The sequence below is a fragment of the Rissa tridactyla genome, chromosome 4 (assembly GCF_028500815.1).
Source record: "Rissa tridactyla isolate bRisTri1 chromosome 4, bRisTri1.patW.cur.20221130, whole genome shotgun sequence".
In the NCBI taxonomy this organism is placed as follows: Eukaryota; Metazoa; Chordata; class Aves; order Charadriiformes; family Laridae; genus Rissa; species Rissa tridactyla.
In genome coordinates, this window is record NC_071469.1 from 51,583,642 (window position 1) to 51,603,160 (window position 19,519).

Consider the following 19,519-nt stretch of genomic DNA (forward strand, 5'->3'; position numbering starts at 1 on the left):
ATTTCTTTTAATTGACCTTAGCAAAGCAGCTCCACTAACTTCCCTTGTGGTACTTGTACAGCCTAGTATATCTGAATTTCAGCAAGTTGTTTTTCCTAAATTTAACATTACTTAATTTTATTTCATTCTTAATTTCATCACTTCTGTTCAGAGCACTCGAAGTTATTATGTTTTTTCAGAATCGTCTTTGAAGGATGACTTTGATCTGTTGGTTCTGGGGCAGCAAGTGAAAAGTATCAAAAGAATATACATTTCAAAAATTAATTTTTGGGCAGTATAGGACTACAAGCAGTACCAGATAAACATTCATTTAAACATTTGTGATCACAGTCCAATTCTGTCAATTAGTAAATGCTCTCGGTTGCAAGCACCTTGTAAAACACACTCCAGAATGAATAACATTTCCCTTGGAATAGTAGCCAATTGAATTTGGATAGCTTGTTTGCCAGCACACTCATACATGTGGGTTTGGGGTGGGGTGGGGAGGGGTGTTATTCAGCCATCTCTTTTGACAACCAAGATTCTCATACAAATATTGAAAGAGAATCAAAAGCAAGACGTCAAACATCACATTCAGAGCACAGACAATACTCGGCTGCTCAGCCAACCTCTCTTCCCACTAGCTTCCTTCTTCCTGCTCTCAGCAGAAGGATATCCATTGGACCATTATTTTTTGTACAGTTTATTAATGTTCACGAATGGCAAATAAATCTGTGGAATTCAGGAAGTGTTTCACAACCCGAAACAAAGAGCCTTAAACGGATCACAGTTTTGTTGCAGGAAATGCTATTCAGCTAGTGCGAGCTGTCAGTATTTTTGACAGTCTGGATTTTGAAATATGCTAGGTAACAGAATCCTTGGTGGGCAGAGGAGCTGAAGTGTAAGCAGATGACTTAGACAATTTGCAATTAAATTTTCATTCGGTAAGCAGGCTGACAATTATTTGTATTTTCCTGATTGTTTTTGAAAGCTTTGCAAATGCTAACCTTACACATGAAATGCTAACGGTGCTTTGATGTTTCCTGGCCCAGACACCAGCCTTCCATCTTGTTTACTTTAAAATTTTATCCAGCATGAAAGTAGCTCATTGGATTAATGTAGTGTCTGTCAAATTTAGGAAAGCTAGTTGCAACTCTGACATAGGAAAGTCAAACACGAAAATAAGGAAAAGAGGGTGAAAAAACGCATTTCAGTATTTTTCTCTCAAAGAACAAATGTGCACTCTGCCACAAATCTAAATGGCAGAGTCAACACTTCGAAGTAATCAGCAGAATTTGTCCTCTAGCTAAGTTATTCTGCAGAGCATGAGCAACGTAATAAATGCCACTTGCCTCTTTCTAAGAATTATGCATACCATGTTGCATATTACGAGGTTTTAAACGTATGGACAGAAAAGCAGATAGATTCAAGAAAACTTACTAAATGAAGGCTTACTTGCTACAAGTACACACCTGCACTCCAGAAACAGTGCCACCAGAGTCCTCAACCACAATAGCCACAAAAGAACAAACTGTTGTAACATATGACAGAATGAGGCTAAAGCCTTAATTTATGGTGTTAGCTCTGCCACAAAATACACTGAAAAATCCCACACAATTTTTAATCTCATTTTAATGGCTCAAGAGATAACTGTGTTGTAAATCCACATGAATTACAAAATGATTACACTAATTTTTCAGTTGGGCATTCAGAGGTTCTCAAGAATTGTATCAAGTCAACAGAATATTTCAATGTGCTTCACTCTCTAGAAAAATATTATTGTCCATTTAATTCTACTGTCTTTAGAGTCCTTTTATAGAATACCATTATCTTCCTATAGAGTGCAGTTATTCCGATTGTTAGGTTCCATGGGTTCTTTTTATATAGGGAGGTGCCTGACTGCTTTGTTTTCTGTAGTCCAGACAGGTACTAAGTGGTTGCTTGAGAAATGTTTGGTTAGAGATTTTTAAAATAGATTACCTACTTTCCCAAAGTTTGGGAATATTCAGATCAAAGAGGGCTTTCAATATATAGAGACAGATTCTACAACCTGAAATTAAGTGAAAAGTTAGATTTAGGGATTTTGCTCAGATCTATTTTTGCTTGTTATTTTGAAACGTTTATGCGGATTGATGTAGTGAACAAGACACCACAGAGCACATAAAATTACAGATCGTTAATCAGGGGAATTTTATTACCTGTCCTTTTTGGAAATACTGTAAATGAGACAAATATTTCTGCATTTTCATAAGGCATTAAAATTGATTTCCATTTTAACTGTGGGGCACTGCAATTGCAAATAAAGTAGCCTGTCCATAAAAATGACAGTACCTTTTAACACTTGCTTTTCTTCTTGCAAACTTGTCATAAACAAGCACTAAAACTATCTCCAGTCTAACTCTGTGGCATTTTACAGTTCATACACCTGCAACGTTGGCTTACAGTACCTCACCAGCAAAACACAGGGCGTCACCTCCAACAGCCAGCAATCACAAATTTACTAAACTCATCATCTTTTGAGATGTTCTACAACTTAATACCATTTCAGAGAAAACTGTCTGTCTTGTTTTCCCAAGAGATGGGCAGACACTTAGCACCTGGGAGACCTGCATGTGCCCAAGACTGGCAAAGGCAGCCGCCTTTCAGTGAGAGGGCGCATCCCTCCAAGAGAAGCCCAGGACACATGTGGCACCTCACACCCACCTGTGCTAACTGACACCTCGCCACAAGAAAGCACACCGCAGTGGGAATGCCCTTCACTATCACAAGCGCTCAGCTCTGCGGTGCAGGGTGCTCGCCTCCTGAGGCCAGCGAGAATCCTTATCACGTGTGTCTTCACTTTACTGGGCGGCTTGAACACGCCAAGGCTGAACAGCAGCTTGTGAAGGAGGGCGGTAAGCCACCTGTTCAGCATGGCCCCCGTAAGGGAACGGGGTCTAATGAATCTCTGCCCCAACCATTGTCAGTCATCACTTTTTCATTGCACGTCTTCAGGAGTATCACATTCGCAACGGTTGTAACACAAATCTCTGCTGAACAGAGGTGAATAGCCACACTCATCTAAATTATTCAGGAGGCTGGAGCGTGCATGGAGCCCCAGTACAAGACTGCTGGTTCAGCTTCTTTGGTCAGCATAACTGAATTGTCTTGCAGTCTCTTTGCAGAGCTGTAAGAATTCATTCAAGAATTGGTAGGACCAAGCTACCACTTAGACTCCTGAGGAAAACTGAAAGTGGAGGACAACAGGATACAAATCAGGCTGCTATCCAAGCAGAAACTTTGATACCAAGTGTCTGTTTAGCCACACCATGACATACCTGAAGTTGCTGAATAGCTAGGGATTTGGTCCTATTTTCATTTCTGCATTTAGTGTTGCATCACTAACTGAGATAGTCCGCCTTTATAAGAAAGTGCATGTTTTTACAATCGATGTCAGATCTTTTAAAAACAATTCCAAGATAAAGCAAACTCCATTTCCAATCCTTGACAAGATGCAGAGGGAAAAAAAAACACTTTAAAGGAGGTGGGAATCTTTGGTAGTTATGTATGGAATCAAGTTTCATGTTTTGAATAGGACATTGGAAAATGTATGTTATATTTTTGTTAAAGCAAAAAGCAACGTTCTAAGCACACACCACTGCAGAAACTCCATAATGACCTGTGTAAAATTAGTAACTGAACAGTTAAAGATATGTTTTCTACATTTCATTTGCATTGGCTCTACATTTAAATATTTTCCCATAATGATAATGGGTCATATACATAGCTTTATATTCAGTAAAGTTAAACCAGGAATTGATTTGGCTCCGTATTCTTTCAGCTAAGACTGTAAATACCAGGGTCCTGTCTGCTCTGTATCATTATAAATGGCCTCAGTGGAGTTCTGCCAGTTTACAGCAGCAGAAAATCAAGGCCAGAGGATCAAAGGGTCTTTTCCATAAAAGCAGGGATTTGTTTCCATGCCATCTTCTTCAAAAGGTTCTGAATTATCTGGTGAGTACTCTCCATACTAAAATTATTTTCTTTCAGTGGCACTGTGTGCACACAAGTGTATATAATGATACCTTTGTGCATTAATAGAAATATATTTAGAACCATAATAATGTCCGAGTCAGACAGATCTGTCTGCATCTCTTCATTTCTTCAATTTTTATCTTATTCTTTCACAACCGTTATCTAAGCAAATCATTACTCTTACTTTTACACCCACAAGGAGTAACTCTGAGCATTAATATCTGAGCTTGCACCACAGCCAGCCAAGGAAACAACCCTTCACACTCCAGGCCCAGTGGAAGGACTACTATACTTCCCATAAAACTCAAGGAGTTTCTCCCCATAACTCAGGATCCACCAAGACTGTGGCAGAAACAGTCAGTATCTTTCTGGTAACACTCAAGGTAGCAACAAGTTTAATACAGGTAAGCTCACTGACTGATCTGGATGAATATATCTCTGTTGCACTTTAGACATCGAGGAAGTCACGAATAAGACGGTATTAGAGAGATGCATCACACAGTCTTCACTTCCAACAGGCTCACACAACATCAGAGATTTTGCAGTCAAAATCCTTGTCAGTGCGGTAGGGAGAAAATCCTGTTCCCTACTGCAGAAGCCCCTAAGTCGATTCCAAGTAGCACTGGAAGTTTCTTGTTCCGTGTGTGAGTTTTGCCTTTAATTCTTTTGGAAAACAAACAAAAAAAAATGTTTAGAAAAGACCATAAATAGAAACGTCCCTCACCAGCCCCTGCTGAAAATATTAAATATTAAAGAGAATACAAGCTACAAGAGGAAAAAGATGTATATTATTCAGACTCCAAACCACCTCACAAACACTGAAACAATTCCAGGTAACTAACTCCATGTACATGTATAAAATTTAACATGCACATAAAGTATGTTCTTAAAAATGACAACCTGGTAATGGAGAAAAGAAAAATATGCCTCCTCTTTGAAGTATAATCAAGTAAAAGGTACAAGCCAAAACCAACCACAGGGGCAGGCCAATAAAATGTCATGTTCAGAAAATGTAGCCCACATTGCCTAATCTCCGCTGTGATACTCATCTCTGTTAACAGAGAGCAAAAATCTAACTCATGAGTGGTGTAAATGTAAGTGAATTATCCCCATTTTTCTGCATAAGATGGATGCCACTGAAGAGTTCCAATTTTGTTGGGTATTCTGCAGCAAAGTGTCTCTTTATATCAAACGGAACCATATAATGACTATACTGAATGACACTTATGGAGCATAACAGGTACTCTGAACATTTGGTAAGAGAATCATCTGCCTATGAGAGAAGAAACTGAATGGCTGTATGTATCCCTAATGTACAGGGAAAAATTGATAATGAAATGAAAAGAAAATGCACTTGGAGACTCCAGAGCTGATTTGGCCTGAAGATCATTATGAACCCCTGGACAAGTTTTCTCATTGACTCTGCTGGCAATAGGATTCCAACACGACCGATCTAGAGTATTTGCGTCTCAAACCTTTCTAAAAAAACACTCAAAAAAAGTGCCGAATTCATCATTCCACAAACCCACTGAAGTCCACCTTTATTTATATTGTTTCTTTGTCTGCAGGTTAGGATACTCTGTACACAGAGGTCTCTTGAACTGAAGGTTCCTTACTTTATCTTTTCTATACATACATATGTGAATGAGGTTGTCTCCCCTTATTTTTCTGTTGAGGCTTTTAAAGGTTGACCTTGCTATCTTTGTACAGCACAGCAAGTCTCAATTTCTTCCTCCCAGATTTGCTCGTGGAGCTCTTCCAGAACTTATTTCTTATACCTCACATTTATACACATTATCTGTGTGTTCCAGTCTTCCAGAAGAAGAAGATGAATTAATAAATAGATCTGCTCAGGAATCCTTAGCTGAACGTTTCTCTGGAAAACTCCAGTTAGATCTGAAGCACATAATTAAAAATATCTTGGGTTCAACAAAACACTCCATTATTCTCAAATGAATTCACGTTAAAAAAAAAAAAAATACCAAACAACAGCAGAATCTGTTATACAGCCAATTGCATCAAAACTGTTTTAACTACAGCACAGGTATCCTTTTGAGTGTAGACGTTAATAACAAATTTCTCATTACCTTCTACCAGCAAGGTCCTATACAGACCAGTTTTGCTATACAAAATACTTGTAGTTTTGTATCACTCTCCTTAAACATCTTGTCTGAGACCACTTTCTTTTCTGTTTTTTGTTAATCTCACTCTTCAATAATATCCCCCTAATCAAGGCAAATGCCGTTCCTCAAAACAAATGCCATTCAGATTTCAGTGGTGTGTGATTATGGTCTACAAAGTTACTGATCCAGAAAATTTCGTTTGAAGCATCAAAGCACCTTTCTTTGCTTTTATAAATTGCTGACAATGGAGCAGCCAACCAGCCACAGGGATTTCATCCAGAGCCTTTAAACAACTTGTGGTTCGGTCTCTAGTCTGCCTGCTCAGGCACTCTTCCCATATTCATCATGTCAGTCACCCACTTCAGAAATAATGGAGATAAGGCCAAGGACAAAATGTTGGACAAAAAGTTGGTAACTTTAGCTCATGCAGTTATACCAGAAAACGACCAATACTACAATACAGTGTTGTGATGTTAAACCAAGCCTCAATAGCAAAGCTTCTACTGTAATCTGAAAAAAAAAAAGAATTCTAAACACTTCAAAGCCTTGAATCTGCCAGTCTTTCAATGCCGATTCCTTTATTGGATGAGATCACTATTTTTTCCTCTGTGTGAAAGACTTTTTGTAGCAGTTCATGTTTTAATTGTCAGGAGTTGTACCACATCAATTTTGATTAACTGAAAAAGTTTATTGGAAACAGAAATATTTATTTCTCTGCAGAACTGAAGTAACCCAAAAGACAGAGAAAATAAGCCAACATTCCCAGATTTATTCCCTCATATAACTCTGTATGTTTAAGTCATCTAATAACAGGGAAAGAGTCTACAGACTGATTTGTCAGATGCAAAAGGTCTTACTTGCTTTACTGAAAGAACCAGGTAAAAGGCAGCTTTAGGTCTAGCTTTGTGCTAATCAGGATCTGAGTCGGTACCAAATATAAGCCAGAGTAGCCATAGTGCTATTCTGAACTACAGCAGCCTGTTTTGGTCCTATGGAGCAATTACTCCAGCATACCTGGCCTGAGCCAATACAGGATTCACCCTGCTCAAGGATTTTTCTACAAAAGGGAATTCATGGCTGTCATTTGAGATGTCCTTCCAACTGCTTTGTACCACCTGGAGAACAACAAAGTAGCAGAACACTGGGGCCTATAAATATTAAAGGTCGCTGGTCTATACAAAAATTCCGTAGTGTTTAGGGACAAATACAGACATCCTTAGCCAACCCTAATGCCTAAGCAAATCAGTGTACAGACATATAAAAAGGATGGAAATACCTCCTCTCTGGCTGAAGAGCTAATATACAAGCAACTCTGTGCAAGAACCATCTTCCTATTCTGTGTTTTCCTTAGAACTAGGAGGAGGTACAGCGAAAGGCAACCTCCGGCTCCAAGGCACCTTGGTAGAAGAAACAAAAAATCTCGAGGATGTCATTTACTGTCCACATAGATAAGAACACTAAATAAGGGTACAATGAAGAGCTAGATTTACCCAATAAAAATGTTATTTCAACAGCACTGCACAGAACGCCTTTGACTCAGTCTTCAGCTCATGCTGACTCAACATCTGTCTCCGTTTTCTTCTCTTCAGACAATTCCATAATGGCCTTCAGCTCAGCTTCAGAGAACTTAGGGGTCAGTGCCACATTGTCATAATCAAATTCTTCATCAAGTGAGAATGGTTGAACATCATCCCCTAGTAGCTGTAATGAGGAAAAACAGATATATAAATAATATTGCCGCAAGTGATTATAAGGAAGCTCAAAATATAAACTTCTAATTAATATTTAATTAAACTATTTTTTCTGACTCTAGCACTCTCAGCTGATTAAGCTCTTTTTAAGTAAAAGAATAAATTCAATTATTCAATTTGACCTAATTTAAGCCATTTAATGTGCCCCATTTGTACTGTATCTGAATTAATATCATTAGCTAATTTTGCTCAAGGCAAGGAAACTAAAAACCTCCCTTGCACACATCTATTACATTCCTGCTGCTTGTAGCAGCAGGGCTGTGGGGATATGGACAAGTTATGTACAGCTATGTTAAATTTCAAAGGCAGATTCCATATCCTTAAAATTTGGGCTAGTATCACATAAGCTTCAGTGTGCATACATCTGATACTAATGTAACATGGTTCCCAGAACACAGTTTCAGCAAATGAAATGCCAGGAATGAGCAAAATGACACATAACCAATTTTCAGACTCTTAAGAATTTCTTTTCACCGTCTCCGAGATATGCAATTGGCTAGTTTGGATTTCTTGCATGATGAGTCTTACTGCATTTGACAGTATTTCCTTTGTTGACACGGTGTGGAGCATTTCTGTATTGTTTATCATTGAAATATCTTAGAATAAACACTCTGCCTATAAAATAAAATAATGAAAACAAGTAACTATGGTAGGCTGTGTGCTGATAAGGAACTGCAGAGGGCCATGACACAAAAGGTTTATGGTAAGCAGTCACATAAAATAAATTACAGAGCTACACAGGAGACACATCTTCACTGCCCAAACTGTACAGGAATGCTCCCTATCCTTTGAGAAGTTAATATAAAATGTCTAGAAATTTCAGCCATCACAAAAAGCACAACTCCTCAAGGGCTCTGTGTTTCAAATATTTAAGTAATCGAGTACCAAATCATCAAAACCTTTAAACACATGCTTATTTTTTCAAACTTCTGATGAATCCTCAATGAAGCCAATGACTACTGACATATTTGAAGTTAAGAATATACTTATTTGTTTTGCTGAAAGGGAGGAAGAACACTCAGCATATTATGGTCAGTGCTCAGTTTAGAAGGCACAGTATCCCACACAATATCTGGTAACATTTTATAGGAAGCTGTATTGACACAGTTAATACCATCTAATAAGTCAGAGAATTGGTAGCTGGATTCCTCTCCAGTGGCTGGGCACCTGACAGACATGGCAGCAAGTATCATGCAAGTATCTACATCCTTTATTAATAAACTGTAATATTGCCTGATTGATCAGGAAATATTTTTGCTGGGTTTGTATAATTTTATTAATCATCTGTATTGCTTAATGTTCTAGAGCCTGGCTTCAATAGATGCTGCAGCATATAAATCATCTTAGATGCAGACCTGCAGACCATGGGCTTTTATGAATGAGGAAAACAAACTTTGTAGATAGAGCTGGTCTAGAAAACGGTATTCATTCTGCATGCAAAGATTATCTTGCTTATATCCATAGACTATCCCAGGTAAATCATCATTAACTTTTATGAATAGCACATTCAAGAAATGTTAACGTGAGACAAAGCAAGCACACAAGCTCTCTTTCCCATTAAGGCTAAGGTCAACTCCTTGATCTCCTCATCACATTCATGTACAGTTTCACCTTTTCCACAGGCAAAGCCTCCTAAAATTCCATGCCAGTAAGGGTAACCAGCAACTAGTTAACAACTGGTACCTGCAACCTGCAGTCCTTCCTTTGCAGATACACAGAACACTCCTCCAAAATATGATGCAAGGTGCAAATATTTTTCAGTTGTTTGACTGTAACAATATCTGTTACCACATCTATAGGTAACTAAGGTAAGTAAGAAGAGTTTAAATTGCAGTAAGCCTTCACAGGGATTCTACAAAAACAAATCTATTCTTCCTCTGCCAACATAGTTATGGACAGTATACACACATTCACCAGGCCCTTGTGTCGACCTTCATGTCATTCCAGGAACATTTTATGCATATGCAGAGAAATACTGGAAAAACTTGTGTTTAAAAAACTTGACCCCAAAATGCCAACTGAAATTGGATGCCAAAGTAGAATATACCCAACTTCACTGTTAACAATCTTTCTGTTACCCACTTATTGCACATTTGAAAAGTTTATTCACATTGCATATTTATCAGTGTGCTTCATCTCTCAAACAAGTACTCAAAGCACTAGAGATTCTTTTTTTGCTTCTTCTCCCAAGAAGCCATTCACTTCAACGTTCCACACAGACAAGCAATCTAAAATTTTTATACTGCAAACTGCAATTTTGATCTATTTCAAAAGGAAGACATTTTGCAATAGAACACTGACTCCTCTGAGCTGATCAAGTTATTATCTTGTTATTTTTGCCTAAGGAGCTGAGAGAAATATGTGAATTTCAGGTGTCTAATTTAACATCTAATTGAAATCTTTCTGAGAGCTCTCTGGGAATAGAATTTTGCTCTATTAGAAAACTGCCAGTTTGCTTAAGAATGCTCCTGTGATTTACTCTGAAGAAAAAATCATTTTCATTTACAGTTCCTGCATGTCCAAATTAAAGGGGAAAAGAAGGTAATGTTCATATTAACTGAAGTATTTTGCTAGAGGCTGTTTTACAAAGTAATGTTGTAAATAAAATACCTTAAAGTTGAGTCTTTCAAAAGTCTAGTAATAACTGGCAACTCAGTTCTTTTTATTAATCCGTGTGGAGTTACAGCTAACTGAACAGCTTGACGCTGTCCTTCTAAAACCTTTATTTCTGTGTAATTATGTCACTCTATGATTCACTTGTTCAAATCATGTAAAGGATGCACATACACTCACCAATGATTTGATGGTGTACTCAAGGGAAAACTTACCAGTTCGATAACAATACATAAAAAGGTGGCGGGGGGGGGGGGGGGGGGGGCGGAGAGGCATGTATCCTATTATTTCATATAAGCTTAATATGTAGTGGGGTATTTGGGAGGGAAAAAAAAAGTTTGTCTTGAGCTCGGGGATTGGAAGTCAATAAATCTTGACCAGTTTTCCACTTCTGCTTCATCATTCTGGACAAGTCACTCAATCTCTGTGTCTTTACTGGCCTCTGTAACTCTTCCATCTTCTTTCACGTAGTCAATCCTGTCTTTAAGTTCTTCCTTGTTCTTGTTGCATTTATGCATAGCACTTAGAAGAAACAAACCTCAGTTGATGCCTATCAGTAAAACCTTAAATCAAAGGAACTCAGTGGAAACTGCACTTTAGGTTATAGATGCTGCCATTCCATAGATAAAAGGCATAGTAAATACAAACTAAAGACAAACAATGGAGAATAGAAGGATAGAATTCATCTTTCCTAAATCCAGCCATATAAAAATTAGGCTTCTAGATTAAGGTAGTCAATTAGCCAAAAAAGACCAAGCCTGAGAGTCAGCCTGTAGACAGAGGCTATTTGTCTTAGGACAAATGTCTACAGCAAGTGGGATGAATTACTTTCTGGAGGTGCTTGTCTCTTTTTTAAACTTTCCCTAGCAACACGTTCAGAGATATACACACCTTCCCCTAAAGTCCTTCACAAATATGTCCCTGGCATAGACATATGACATCCTACATTGCACTATATATTTTTCATAGGGAATAGTCTTCCATTCTCTATGAAAACCGACGAGGCAGCCACATTCTGTTGCCCCTACCTAACAGATTTGTTTTGATGGGCAGAGAACAGTCTTATTTTAAAGCAGGGATGTCTCCAGGAAAGCACACTTTGTCCTGTTTAGGAGCCTGGCTGACAGACTCCCTTGGGAGGCAGTCTGAAAGGCAAAGGAGTCCAAGAAGGCTGAACGTTCTTCCAGAAGGAAATCTTAAAGGTGCAGGAGCAGGCCATCCCTATGTGCTGGAAGGTGAGCTGATGGGGAAGAAGACCAGCCTGGCTGAACACAGAGCTTTGGCTCTGGCTACTGCTGTACAAGACAAAAAAAAATGTTTCTATAAATATATTAACAACAAAAGGCAGTCTAAGGAGAATCTCCATCCTTTATTGGATGCCAGAGGAAAGACAGTGACAAAGGATGAGGAAAAGGTTGAGGTACTTAATGCCTTCTTTGCCTCAGTCTTTCACAGTAAGTCCAGTTTTCTTGGGGTACCCAGCACCCTGAGCTGGTAGACAGGGAAGGGGAGCAGGATGAAGCCCCCATAATCCAAGGGAAAATGTTTAGCTACAGCACTGAGACATGGTTAGCTACACCACTTAGACACAAGTCTATTGGGCCAAGGGTACTGAGGGAGCTAGCAGAAGTGCTGACCAACCCTCTTTCGGTGAGCACATCCATCCCCCGCACCACTTATCAACAGACCTGGATAACTGGGGATGTCCCAGTTGACTGGAGGTTAGCAAATGTGACACCCATCTACAAGAAGGGCCAGAAGGAGAATCCAGGGAACCACAGGCCTGTCAGTCTGACCTCGGTGCCAGGGAAGGTTATGGAGCAGATAATCTTGAATGCCATCACGTGGCATGTACAGGACAACCAGGTGATCAGGCCCACTCAGCATGGGTTTACAACAGGCGGGTCCTGCTTGACTACCTGATCTCCTTCTATGACAAGATTACCTGCTTAGTGGTTATAATATCCTGCAGTGGATATTGTTTACCTGGACTTTTATTAAAGCTTTGACACCGTTTCCCACAACATTCTGCTGGAGAAACTGGCTGCCCAAGGCTTGGACAGGCCTACTCTTCATTGGGTAAAAAACTGGCTGGATGGCCGGGCACACAGAGTTGTGGTGAATGGAGTTAAATCCTGTTGGCAGCTGGTCACAAGTGGTGTTCTCCAGGGCTCAGTATTGGCGTCAGTTCTGTTTAATATCTTTATCAATGATCTGGACGAGGGGATCAAATGCACCCTCAGTAAGTTTGCAGAAGTCACCAAGTTGGGCAGGAGATCTGCTTGAGGGTAGAAACGCTCTACAGAGGGATCTGGAGACAGGCTGGACTGATGGGCTGGGGCCAACAGTATGAGATTCAACAAGGCCAAGTGCCGGGTCCTGCACTTGGGTCACAACAACCCCGTGCAGCGTTACAAGCCTGGGGAAGAGTGGCTGCAGAGCTGCCTGGCAGAAAAGGACCTGGGGGTGTCAGTCAACAGCCAGCTGAATATGAACTATCAGTGTGCCTGGGTGGCCAAGGCGGCCAACAGCATCCTGGCCTGTATCAGAAGCAGTGTGGTGAGCAGGACTAGCGAAGTGATCGTTGCCCTGTACTCAGCAGTGGTGAGGCTGCAGCTCAAATACTGTGTTCAGTTTTGGGCCCCTCACTATAAGAAAGACATTGAGCTTCTCAAGCATGTCCAAAAAAAAGCAATGACGCTGGTGCGGGGTCTAGAGAACAAGATGAAGGAACTCGGGTTGCTTAGTCTGGAGAAAAGGAGGCTGGGGGAGACCTGCAAGGCATTTGTAGCGAGGTGGTTGGTGTTCTTTTCTCCCAAGTGACAAGTGATAGGACAAGAGGAAACAGTCTCAAGTTGCGCCAGGGGAGGTTTAGATTAGATATTAGGAAAAACTTCTTCACCAAAAGGGTTGTCAAGCACTGGAACAGGCTGCCCAGGGAAGTGGACAAGTAACCGTTCCTGGAGGTATTTAAAAGACGTGTAGACATAGTGCTTAGGGACATGGGGGACTTGGCAGTGTTAGGTTTACAATTGGACTCGATGGTCTTAAAGGTCTTTTCCAACCTAAACGATTCTATGATTCTACTCCAGGGAAAATCTTTTTTCTAAACGAGTCCTGCCATAAGCAGTACAAGACTTAATTTTCAAGGTAATGGACAATTTGAAGCACTGAGGGATTTTAAAGTGGACCTGTCCAGTCTTGACAGTTCTAAATATCAGGCCACAGTTATATTATCTAAATGAAGGCACAAATATGTGTATAATTTAGGGGAAAGACTGCCTTCATCTTGAGTAGCCTGGCACCAACCAAATGGTTGTGAAAATCATAAGAAATCATTCTTGAAAAATGCAGCAACCCTTAACCAATGTAATAATACTCAGTTTCTCTTTCATAACTCAACTTTTCCTCAAATGTAAATGAATTTTGCATGCAGTGGGATCTTCATCTATTTTTCATGAATCATAACTTAAAGACTCATACACAACACTTCAGGCTGCTTCTTTGGTTTTACACAGAAGTTATCAAATGAGAAAACTATAAAACCTCATTCTAGTTGGGGGGGTTGTTTTTGTACCAATGGATATTTCTCAAGGCAAAACCCTGGAATTATGTCAATCCTTAGGGAAAAGTGTATTTTATTCACCGAATGGCAGGTATTAAAGCTTGAAAGGTCATTTTAGAACATTTACTTTTTCCCAAAGCAGACTTGTTCCTTACAGAAAAGAGTTTACTGCAAAGAACTAAACACAATTCAGCTCAGGGAAGGAGGCACCATATGCACTGCTGTAACATCAATCCTTCAATGGTCACGTGCCATTTATAAATTTGACTTAAGCCTCATGGGACATCAATAAGCATATGAAACAATCAAAACTAGCCCATTTTAGCCAGAAGCTAACTTCAGCTTCTGTTACAATGGTCAGGCAGGGGAAAAGAGTGGTGAAGAATTCCCTGCAGTAGAAACATTTCCAAAAGTTAATGCTCACACTGACTATTCGGATAGGAAGCTTAATGACTTAAAATAAGCCTGTGAGCGATCCACACCACCTGTTCCAGTTTGAAAAGAACTGAAATTCTGAGGGAAAATGACAATTCTAAATTAAAGCTTGTATTGATTCTGTCTGATTAAAAGACTCAGACTCCAAAATGCAAACCTCTCCACACCAGACCTAGGTAATGCAGATCCTCAGCAGCATCTTGCTACTACTCATTTCCAAGATGACAAATCCTAATTCTGATCACAATATATCGTAAAACCTTTTCTTCTTTTAAATGTCACATTAAAGGGATCATTCACTACCTCCTTGTTGCAGAGAATGGTTCTTATATTCAGCCCAATGAGAACTGCAGGATGTCATAAGATCATGAGATCACTGGAAAATTAAATGGCCCATCATTCTACATAAGTAATGACTCCTTAAAAGTTCAGGAAGTGCAAGAGTTTACTTGAATATTCTGTGAGTTACACCAATTAAATATTAAAAAGCCCACACACAGTTTCAAGTATTGAAGCACACATTTTGATAATGTAGGATTATATAGTAGCAGTGTGCAAGATAAAATAGTACCTTTCTATTAGAGTGTTTATCGATTCTTAATGTATTTAAGAATTCATCAATAATTTAAAAATTAATAATGTGATGTTAACTGACAGCAGTTTCACACACTCCATCTATATCCCTCTGTTCTTGTGTAAATACATTAGAAGCCAACAGGTAAAAAACCCGCCCCAAACCCCCAATGTTTAAATAAATAAATCTGAGCTCGTACCTGTTGGGCTTTGTTGTCTGATGGCTGTGGAACTGGCAAAGTTTTTAACTTCAGTTGAATAGGCTTATCAAAAAAGGGCGCACAGTAAGTCACTGTCTGTTCCACTTCTCCTGGAAGAACGAATGATCCTGATGAATAAAAAATAATCAACTTTACCCTTCCATCCGATGTATAAATTAGCAAAATGCTGTGTGTAAAATCCTGTAGTGCTCAGACACAAGCAGAACCTTGGTAGTCAATGTGTTGTTTACTATTATGTTGTACTTATTGTTGCATAATATATAATACAGGCAGCTATCTTTAAAACAGATCCATGCAGTCCTGAGCTAAAATCTAGATAATAAAACATACTATACTAAGTAAAAATCCAACCTGATTGAAAATAGACAGGTAGCTCTTCTTACTTGAGGACACTGAATTAAAAATCTGGATGAGACACTCCTAAACTCAGAGAACACCTGGGATTAGATTAATTTCTTTCATTAAAAAGGTGGAAGATCCTGAGCAGAGATGCCTGCAGTAGGAGTTACAAAAAAACAGACTGAATCCTGGTCTTGCCACTGATGAGTTGGGCAGTCTCATTCAATTATCTTTTGCTAGAATTTCACCACCCGTACGTACACTGGGCATAAAGAATCCTTGCAAAGCATCTTAACATGACTATCCCAAAACATTAAGTAAAAATATCTGGTAGAAGTACTAATATTTCCCACTACAGTGCTAGATGACTCTCTTGTCCAAGGATATTTCATGGATGTTTGTTCCTCCCTGAGCTTTCCACAAAGAGGTACTTGAAAGGACTTCCCTATATCTGGGACACAGGGACATGTAACCTTTCCACATGGGCAGGATTTGGTCCGCAGTTCACAAATGCACAGGCTTTCTCAATCACTTTTCCTTTACATATTTAAGCAAAACGTTCATACTAGGAACAGTGAGTTTGCTTTCTGTGACAGCTCAGAAGGATATGCTTTAGGTTTAGAAATATCTTTTAACATGAATCAATCTCAGCTCTGCTATAGCACAGATGTGTCCATCTTGTCTCAGAAATGTTTTTATGAAGGAACTTAAGGGGACCATATGTCTTGCAATTTAGAGTCAAAGGATTACGTAAATCTACCTACAATATTTTTCTGGCTGATACACACGGTTCTTTACAGCTTTATGAGACATTTTAGTAGCTTGATTTCCTCTTGAAAGCTTAGAATAAATTTTCAAAGCATTGCTTAAATTTTAGTTACTGGAACCAACAAGAGGGTACATACATTCAGGGTGAAAAAGAAGAAGTGGTGATTTTTACCACAGTAGGGGAGGTACAGACCTCTCATTCTCCTGCAAATCTGTATTTGAAGGTAATGACCTAGCTAGGCCTTCATCAAAAATCCATGACCGAATTCTTCATTTAGTTTTCTTCTGGGAATTGTGTACTATTTCAAAGCAAGCAGGGCTTTGGACTTGTAAAGTGGAACGTTCTTTAAAAAAGAGCTGAATTCATTCCCTTGGGATCTCATTCCTGGTTTTTTGTCTTTTGGTTCATGATTCACATATAAGTGTTTTCCAGTTTTCATCCCTGTTCTCTTGGTTCATTATATCTATCTCTGTGTGCTTTCAGTACTTGTTCTCAGCATAGTATCCGATGTTATTCTGCATCACTTACATGAGAAAGCTTTCTGAAAAGAACAGTGCAGTCCACAGGTATATAAGCTCTGCAACTGCTTTTTTCCACCTTTCATAACTTGGGTCAAAACTATTTGTAGGACAAAAGGAAGATGTGGATGCTCATTTAAAGGCAATGGCTGCTTCTGTTATTGTTTCAAACTTGCGCCCTATATATATACTGTCACTGAAGGAAGGAAAGCCTGGACATCAAGGTCTGTATCACCTCCTGATATAAACACTGATTATTTCTGTACTAAGAACTCCCCCCCCAACCCCAACAGACCAGTCTGTGGAGAGAAGATGAGGAGGAAGCACTGTTATGCAACAGTCTGGCAACGGCTCCAAAAGACAACTCCTACAAATTAGGACAACAGAAGGAAATTTATTTTTGCTTTTAGCAAGAAGTGCTTGTCATACTCAGAATGTCAATTCCACTATTTTAAGGCTTGTTAGTAATGCAAACAATGTTTCAAATTCCCTTCAATCACCCCATAAGAATGTGGTAATCAACCTTTGTTTGCCAGTAGACATGCCAGAAATGAGCTTTGTCTCTCTATCCTGGCTGTGCGACAGCGTATGAAACTCTAATCGGTAAATGTTGCTTTCCCTGATAATGTTTAATCAAGAAACTCCATCAGAGAGAAAAATTAGGGAGTTTTAACAGTCCTCCTTCTCAGTGGGAGCTCCCGAAGGAACTGTAGGCTACTGTAAGTTTTAGCCAGTACCTCACAGCTGGTTTAGGCTGATGCTACAGCTCTAGTGGATGATGATCCTAATTAAGCTGCTAATTATGTTCTCTGTGGAGGTGATTAATTAGCAACAGGAAAGCCTTGGATACTGCCAACGGCACCACTTATAGCGATAGCTGAGCAGGCAGTGATATCGAAAAATCTGAGAAGAGATTCTGAAATGCACCTCTCCTCGTACCATGAAGAATCAACTTCCTGGATGATATGGCAGTGAACTCTAATGATTTTACTCAAGTCCAGCACACTTTAATGAGGGTGTATTTGGAAACCGATCAGTTGTCTTGTCTTTAGTACCTTACACACACACACACACACACGATAGACCCAGAGGAAGAGATTACTACATCTTTGAACACTGCTGAGTTGGGGGTTTTTGCTCACTGTGTACCATTGACGTTAATTATAAGTACAGAAAGAATCTATTGGCACAAACCTGATTTGAACTTTCAAGAGTGAAGGAGTTCAATGTCTTGCCTAAATCTTTAGCTTTACTGTAGTCAAATGATGCTATAGCTACACTAACACAGGTTTTACCACTTTCAGACACTACATTTCACAAAAACGCTGTTGATGAGGAGCTGAGGACGGAAGTCATGATAATGAAAAAAGCTTAAAAGCTAGATTTTGCTGTCTCCCCTGGTTCACAGGCTTCAGGCTGTTAGCCCCAATCTGATGAGTAGTGTGAAATCATCTCGAGGCAGTGTTAAATGGATTGCAGGGACTGGAGTAGAAAAAAGAAAAGAGATTCATCAGCTATGGGGAGCCCTATACTTGAAAAAAATCCACATTATTTAACTCTGAATCCCCTTCCTCAATCTGATTTTTCTGGATGTAAATATAGGCTCAAAATATAAATGGAAAGGCGTAGACTAAGGAAAATAACAGAAATTGATATAATTTGCCTAAAGAATTATTTAAATAATCAAATAGTTATGTTTGGCCTCAGCTTCAAAGTAACTGAGTCACTTGGGTTCTCCTCAACCTCTCTGGGGTTATAGAGAACCAAGACTTTGAAAAGACAAGTTTACAGTACCTCAGGGCTCCAAGCTGGATTTGGATGAGACTGATATCCTTGCCTATGCAGCCTCACCCATATGTTTAATTAGTCCTATTTTAATTTTCTCTTGCATTTAAAAAATAGCACACTCATGGTCTCTAGATATGCTTTTTACTTATTTTGTACCTTATACAAATATTACCTCCTATTACCTAACTATCCTTCGAGCCCTGCAGCAAGTGATTTGTCACCAGTCCTGGAAAGTAATTCTGTTGCCAAAACATAGGTACTAGGCGTTCTCCATCCATCCCTGGAGAAAGGCTGATGATCTCTATTGTTGCCTTAAGCTACTTACAGTTACACATTAAATTTAGTGAGAAAGAGCAATTTAACAGTCCACCATACACATGCTGTCTCTACAGAATGCACTAAAGCTATGGTTTAGGGCAGCAATTTTACTTTGCCAATCATGGTTTACTGTGCCAAAGTCCCACAATGCAAAGCATTGCCCTGGTTTCAGGCTTTCAGCCCAGTGCTGTCTAATGAAAACAGCTACGATGAATTTGTATACTGGCCAAATTTATGGGGTGCTTTTATTTTTGTAAGAAGCAGCTGTATCCATTCACACCTTAGAAGACATTGGACTTACTTAGGAAAATAAGTTGAAAAAAAAATGGAGAAAAAAACCCACTAGAATGATTCTTACCGGACATCTCCCAAAAGGCACTGGTTTAGATGGGATGTTTTAACACCTATTTTCTACTATGCTTTTCACACTGTCAGCTTTCATCCACTCCCCCTTAAGGGTGAATATTTATTTTATTAATGTACAGTTGCTAACTCAGCTAACTGATCTGCCCT

General features: G+C 39.3%; 1 protein-coding gene across 7 annotated transcripts in view; it reads right to left on the reverse strand.

The window, feature by feature from the left end:
• The window catches only part of IFTAP (intraflagellar transport associated protein), a 65,715-nt gene that overhangs the window by 14,638 nt on the left and 31,558 nt on the right, over positions 1–19,519 (reverse strand). For 2 of the 7 annotated variants that reach the window (XR_008466273.1, XR_008466272.1), the window contains exons 6-7: positions 15,254–15,381; positions 7,607–7,817 (exon numbers count right to left, since the gene is read on the reverse strand). Coding sequence is in view for 3 of the 7 variants with exons in the window: in XM_054200546.1 (XP_054056521.1) it covers positions 7,665–7,817; positions 15,254–15,381 (281 nt within the window). In the remaining 4 variants the exon portion in view is untranslated. Of the gene's footprint in view, positions 1–551; positions 5,890–6,783; positions 7,818–15,253; positions 15,382–19,519 lie in introns of those variants that run through there. The other 5 variants (XM_054200549.1, XM_054200547.1, XR_008466274.1 and 2 more) reach the window with 4 other exon arrangements.